We start from the raw sequence: 6,148 nt of genomic DNA, 5'->3' as shown, positions 1-6,148 counted from the left end.
TGAACCAAAGCACTGTAATTGGCAATAATGGCGGAATTTTATTATTATTATTATTATTATTATTATTTTCCCAAAAAGTGCGCTCCTGACAAACTAAAACATTGATGTAGGTACACCTTGTAGGAGTGGCTATAATAGAAAGGACCTGCAAGACAGTAAAGCAGTAATCAAAGGTAGAAAGACAAATAGACAGAAGAGAGGCTAAGAAAGAGGGGAGAATCTCCAAAAGTAATAAGCCTCATTAAAACTGGAAAACAGAGAAAGGGAAGAACAGCATGCAAAGTGCTCTGGGAGTTGTGGCTACCTTTCTAACAACAGCTGGAATGAAAGCCTGAAAGCCACAAGTCAGAGCACAGCAAAATGAAATTTATTGAAAAGATTAATGTAGTGTAAGCATATAGACTACTATGCATTTAAATGCAGAGGACATGATGCTGAATCAAGGACATGAAAACTGAAAATTAGATGGTGAGGATGCAAGCAGTGGCTAGGAAGAGCTGGGATCAAGAGAACAAGGTGAAGGTTAGCCAAAGAAAACAGAGCAAATATTTTCAGTTTAATGCAGTCCAAACCGGGATTACAGGAAATTTGAGATCCCATGATTTTTTGATCTTCCTGTTTTGTTCTGTTCTGCCATAGTCTTGCAGCTTTACATTTGCGTGTCCCCTACAGAAAGAGTCATCCCATTATAATGCCATACCTTATTTTTGTGATTAGGCCTATAGTTGAAATATAGAGTGACTCACCAACGGTATTTCAGCTGAGTGAACACAATGATTCTAATAACTGTCTGCTAATTAGCAGGTTTTTGAGACAAAGACAGTTGAATAGCTTGCATCCTCTGACACCCCAAATTAATAATGCTCCAGTAGCAAATAATAAAGTGGTGGAGATTGGCATTATTACTTTTTGGTACAGTACAAAATAGATTAAAATGAATCTGGCTGGTTTATCTACACAGCCTAGACCATTTCAAAATGCTGAAGATGTCTGCCTTGGCTCTAATATGATGATGCCCTAGAGAGCTCTATATAAAGCTAGAAGAACTGCTCCTAAAGCAAGATTCAAAAATTTCTAGATTACAATTTTATGAATAAAATTAATTAACCAACAATTCATTACATTCTAAAAGCTTCATCTGACCATAATAATCCTTGTTTGCAGCCCAAACAGTATTTGGTAATTGCAGAATGATGGAGCAATGTGGATATTTTTTGATTACAGTTCATTACATAAGATTACAAGGAAGAATTTGTCTTTGAATCATAATGAAAACTTAATTGACACCACTATTCTAAAATATTTCCAAAGATTAAATTTCAGTCTGTGTCTTAATCAGTTTTATATTAGAAAGAGATTTTAACAAGATAATGCTGTGAACATAATTTCATTGCATTATAAAACCTTTGGCTGAATCTCATAAGTAATTAAAACTGCAGCCATCTTGGAAATCGGACACAAATGCAATTCTAATTTTAATATTATTTAAGGTTATACAATTTCAAGTTTCTTTTATTTTTCTCTACTACTTGTAATCAAATTTAAGCTTTTCCCTCCCCCCCCCCCCCCCCCTAAATAGTCTAAAATTTATACTTGCAATACAATTTCAAGAGGGATAAACGCCAGACACCAGAACCATACCTCAGGACGTAAGTGAAACTTAAGCAACAACATGGTAATATCACAAAATGCAGTTACTTTTCTACACGATATGTGCAATGATTCCCAAAGACTGCTCTCTCAGATCTTTCACTCTATGCAGAGGTGCTCTCAGCTGAGGGTAAATGTGCTGAGAGCTCATTCAGATATAGAGCGCTCTTCACGTGTCCTGGGGCCACATTCAATAAGGCATTTCTACCATGAGCTCACATTTCAGAGGTCTTTCTCAACACTGTATTCAATAAAATAACAGACAGATAATCTCTTGTGGAGATAAGAGGATGCATTGCACGACTACAGTGCTGCCCATCCTTCATATAGACACAATTGGTTGCCAAAAGCTTTAGAGTGGCAATAGCACATTTTGAACTAAAATACCTGGAGGGAAGGACACAGAGTCAGCCTCTTAGAAAATGCTGTGCAGTTGTGACTCAGCCTGTCCAGTGATAGGCAACTACTATGCACTTTCAGCTGAACTCCTTCTGACATTTATGAAGATCCCACAGCTTGAATTAGGGGTAACTCATCAAATCACTGAACCAGTTGCCATTTAAAGGGTCCAGCTGGCTTGTATGCTAGAGGCACAGTCAAGAGAAGTGCAAAATTCAGGCTCCCGTTGAACAGCTAATTGCCAAACAAGGAAGCAAGAAATTAAGAACAGTCTGGGGGAAAAAAAAAAAAAGTTATTTGTGCTACATTGCATGGTTCATTAAAATTTAATGCCCTGTGTTAAAACCCATCATAACTGTTGATAAGATGATTAAAACCACACAGCCACAATATCTTGGTCCAGACTTTAAACAATATAACTGTGGATCCACGGTCTTGGTACAGGCTTATTTCTTACTACAAGCTATAAGGAACACAAACTACAAACCAATAGAGTACATTTTGCTCATTACTTAACTAAAATCTGCCATTTGCAAGAGTGTTCTGAATTTTTTTCTCTGAAAAAGCTGTTTTAACTGAGTATGTGAAAAATGGATAAAAAAACCTTGAATTTGTGCCAATAAGAAAAAATCAGAATAATAAAAAGATGCTACCGAGGAAAAGTTACTATTATACATGATTTCTGGATTCCATGACAGAGATAATATACTTAACATAATTATTCTGTGTATGCTAAAATACCTTTATAGACTAATCAGACCAAACACATGCCAAGCTCATAGCACTCACTGCAAGGTAGCATATATTTATATGGAGTCAAGGTTGGGAATACATATGGTTTATGTGATTCATAGACATATTTTTTTTTCAGTGATACATATATGTATACACACACACATGTATAAAATGGATAATAATTTTTAGAACCAAACAATGCAAGTGTAGGGAATGCAAATTTAAAATACATTTACAAGCAATCTATACATATGTAAATACACAGTTATAGCCTAATGAATTTTCTATTTGCTGCAGAATAGCCAAGCTCCTGTCTGAATGTCAAAGAACATCCCCTGCACTGAACAGCATGATGACAATTTTCTGTGTCTAAGTGACATCAAGAAGTATGGAGAAATGCATGTGTGTTCACAATAAATTAGGGTAGCACATTAATTGGCTTCCCCCCTAGGTATCAATTCCATGATAGTCTTGTCAAGAATAACAGGAGTAAAATAGTGAAATACAGATACCATGTATTAAAAAAAAGTTTATTTTTTTCATCAAAAATATTTACACACAGTTTTGCTTTGTTTATGTACAGTCATAAATGTAAGTTTAAAATTCAAGTTTAAACATCACAATTTCAAGAACACAAATTTATTGATTTCAAAATTAGCTTCAAGTTATCTGGCACACCTTTCCCTGGAACTCTCAGAAGGCATTTTACAGTAAGTTCAGCTGGTAACAGCTACCCATTTCCAAAAGAAGCAGTCCCACCTGCCCTGCGATCTTCCCCCTTGTGCACAGAAGCTGTTTTGCCTTGAACTACACTATTGTCTAACCCTTCAGTGACCAGGTCAGGGAGCTGAACTAGTGAAAACTAGTTTAAACTAGTGAAAAAAAATCCCAGGAAGATAAAATAGGCATTAATTGATCTGAGCATCATCCTCTGTTAATTATGTCGTCACCAACTTTTGCTGAGGACGAGAGGAAACAGCCTCAAGTTGCGCTAGGGAAGGTTTAGATTGGATGCTAGGAAAAATTTCTTCACCAAAAGGGTTGTCAAGCACTGGAACAGGCTGCCCAGGAAGTAAATACCCTGGAGGTATTTAAAAGATGTGTAGACGTGGCACTTAGGGACATGGTTTAGTGGTGGACTTGGCAGTGTTAGGTTTACAGTTGGGCTTGATGATCTTAAAGGTCTTTTCCAACCTAAATGATTCTCTGATTCTATGATAAAACCTGGTTTAAGAAAGCTGCATTGAAAAGCTACATAAAAAGAGCAATAATTTTCTTAAGTTTAACTACTCAAACCAGGGTGGGGCTAGATGAGCACCAGAAGATTGACACAAAAGGGACAGAATTTTGTCACCAGGGCCAAGGGAGAGAGTAATATTACTTCTTTGCCCAGCAGCTAACCACAAGACCATCTTAACTGCATTATGAAAGCATACACTTAGAGGTCATGGAAGAAAAGACAACAGTCTCTCCTGCTTACAACACATCACAACAAAACTTCACATTGCATACCATGGTTTATTTCCTATGCCTTTGACAGGCTAAGAGGAGACATCCTGAAAAGTAACTCTGCTTGTTATTGCCAGATCTTGATTTCTCCAGACCAATCACATGTTGCAAGGAGCGATGGCAAGACTGGGTGAAATATTGCACTTGCACAAGCTTCTTTATGTGCAGACAAAGTGCGAATAATCCTAGCAGTATGATAGTTGTAGAAAAACACTTTGCCATCTGAACTTCCTGTCACCAAAAGTGTTCCATCTGGAGAAAATTCACAGCCCACTGCAAATCCTTCCACCTGTGAAAATCAATAACAGTGTAACTATTGATGCTGATTAGAAAAGTTCTTTGTGATATACTGAAAATGAATATAGTATGAAAAAAGAATTGTATCTTTAAATAAAGATATACTAAGGACTTCTCCAGGTGTTTATTAAGACACAGCTATAACACAAACTTATTTAATCAAGCTATTAAGTATTCATCAAGTCTTCTAATAACTGTTTTCTTCAGAGTGCATATGATCCAAAATAGATTGGCACATGGGAAAGCAAATGAAGCCAATTAATATCTATCACTGATTTATAATCAAACACTATTAGCAGACATATTAAAAAGCACAGGTACTTTGCTATCTATCTTTGTTCTAGACTGGGATACTAAGTTCCTGGTGAAGAAGGATACCTTATGTCCTTCGTATCTTTTCTTTTTGTTGATTCGGTAAGGTCGCTGGGCAGAAAACAAAGCCATGTAGTTCCCGTTTGTCTGAGCAACAAACATAGACTCTTTTGGGTGCAGAGTCAGACTTGGGCAAGTGTAACGCTCCTGAAAATAATTTTAAAGAAAGTTTTGTCGTATGAAACAAAAGATTTGTTCAAACGATTCAGGTTATCTTTTGACATATTTGAAAGACCATGAAAGGCAAGGTATACATAAGTCATCTCCATAGTATACATTATACAAAGATGCTTAGTTCATTACAATCCACTGAAAGTCTTACACCAAGACAAATATTAAATCAAATCTCTACCCCAACTTCCTAGATACTGACCAAAATACCATCTCCCTCTGAACGATAATTATACTGCAGAACAGGTGCAGAAAGGTAACTCCAACCTGATTGTACTCAATCACCCTCCTCCTGCCCAAGGAAAACTGAAGTTTGAATGTGAAAGTGAATCCTCTTCTCCCATATCCCTTCCTCCATAGCCATACTGTGCCTTCCATGCTCCTTTGTACAGTTCTCAGATCCTCCATCCTCTCAGTTCTGGCCACACTGACAGGAACAGAAATCATCCCATTTAAACAGACCCCTTTCCCCACCCCACTCATAAAAAAAGAAAAAAGAAAAAAAAAGGGATCATTAGTAGCCTAGTAAGTCAGAAGTTCCTTATGACAGTGATTCTTCATGTAGACTGCTGCTGGCTGTAAATTCATAAATAGCTGCAAAAATTAATAACACTTGGCTTTACTGTAGTGTTCCTATTTAAGACTGAATTAAGACTACTTTCAAAACTCTGCTTGGTGACTGCATCAGAAATCAACTGTTCTCGCAAGGTTTCCACCAGGTCCAAACCTCTTCTAGTTTCAGCCTAACCTAAAGGCACAGTGCTGAATTTTGATGCCATGAATTCGAATTAAGAGAGCTTTGGCTGTAGGATGCATCTGCATGTGAAGGACACCAGGCTGACAGTGACCACTGGACACCATGGGCTATGTGGTAGACTGGGAAGAACATCCCGACTGGTTGTGTTGTGTGGTTCGGAAGTGATGAACTGGGAAGGAAGTTCTGGATGTTGTAAAGGTATTGGGCACAGAAACCAAAACAGGGTTAGGCAGTGTGCCTGGTTAGGAGAGTGCTCCT

At 37.4% G+C, this 6,148-nt stretch overlaps 1 protein-coding gene across 1 annotated transcript in view; it reads right to left on the bottom strand.

Moving 5' to 3' along the window:
* Window positions 1–4,357: 4,357 nt before the first annotated feature.
* The window catches only part of WDR25 (WD repeat domain 25), a 67,313-nt gene continuing 65,522 nt past the window's right edge, over window positions 4,358–6,148 (bottom strand). The window contains exons 5-6 of the mRNA XM_075712709.1: window positions 4,969–5,109; window positions 4,358–4,582 (exon numbers count right to left, since the gene is read on the bottom strand). Of these exons, the coding sequence (XP_075568824.1) occupies window positions 4,361–4,582; window positions 4,969–5,109 (363 nt within the window). The 3' untranslated portion in view covers window positions 4,358–4,360. The remainder of the gene's footprint in view (window positions 4,583–4,968; window positions 5,110–6,148) is intronic.

This window comes from Pelecanus crispus, chromosome 6 (assembly GCF_030463565.1).
Source record: "Pelecanus crispus isolate bPelCri1 chromosome 6, bPelCri1.pri, whole genome shotgun sequence".
NCBI classification, from domain to species: domain Eukaryota; kingdom Metazoa; phylum Chordata; class Aves; order Pelecaniformes; family Pelecanidae; genus Pelecanus; species Pelecanus crispus.
The sequence above is the reverse complement of the archived record's forward strand: the minus strand, read 5'-3'. Positions and strand labels throughout refer to the sequence as shown.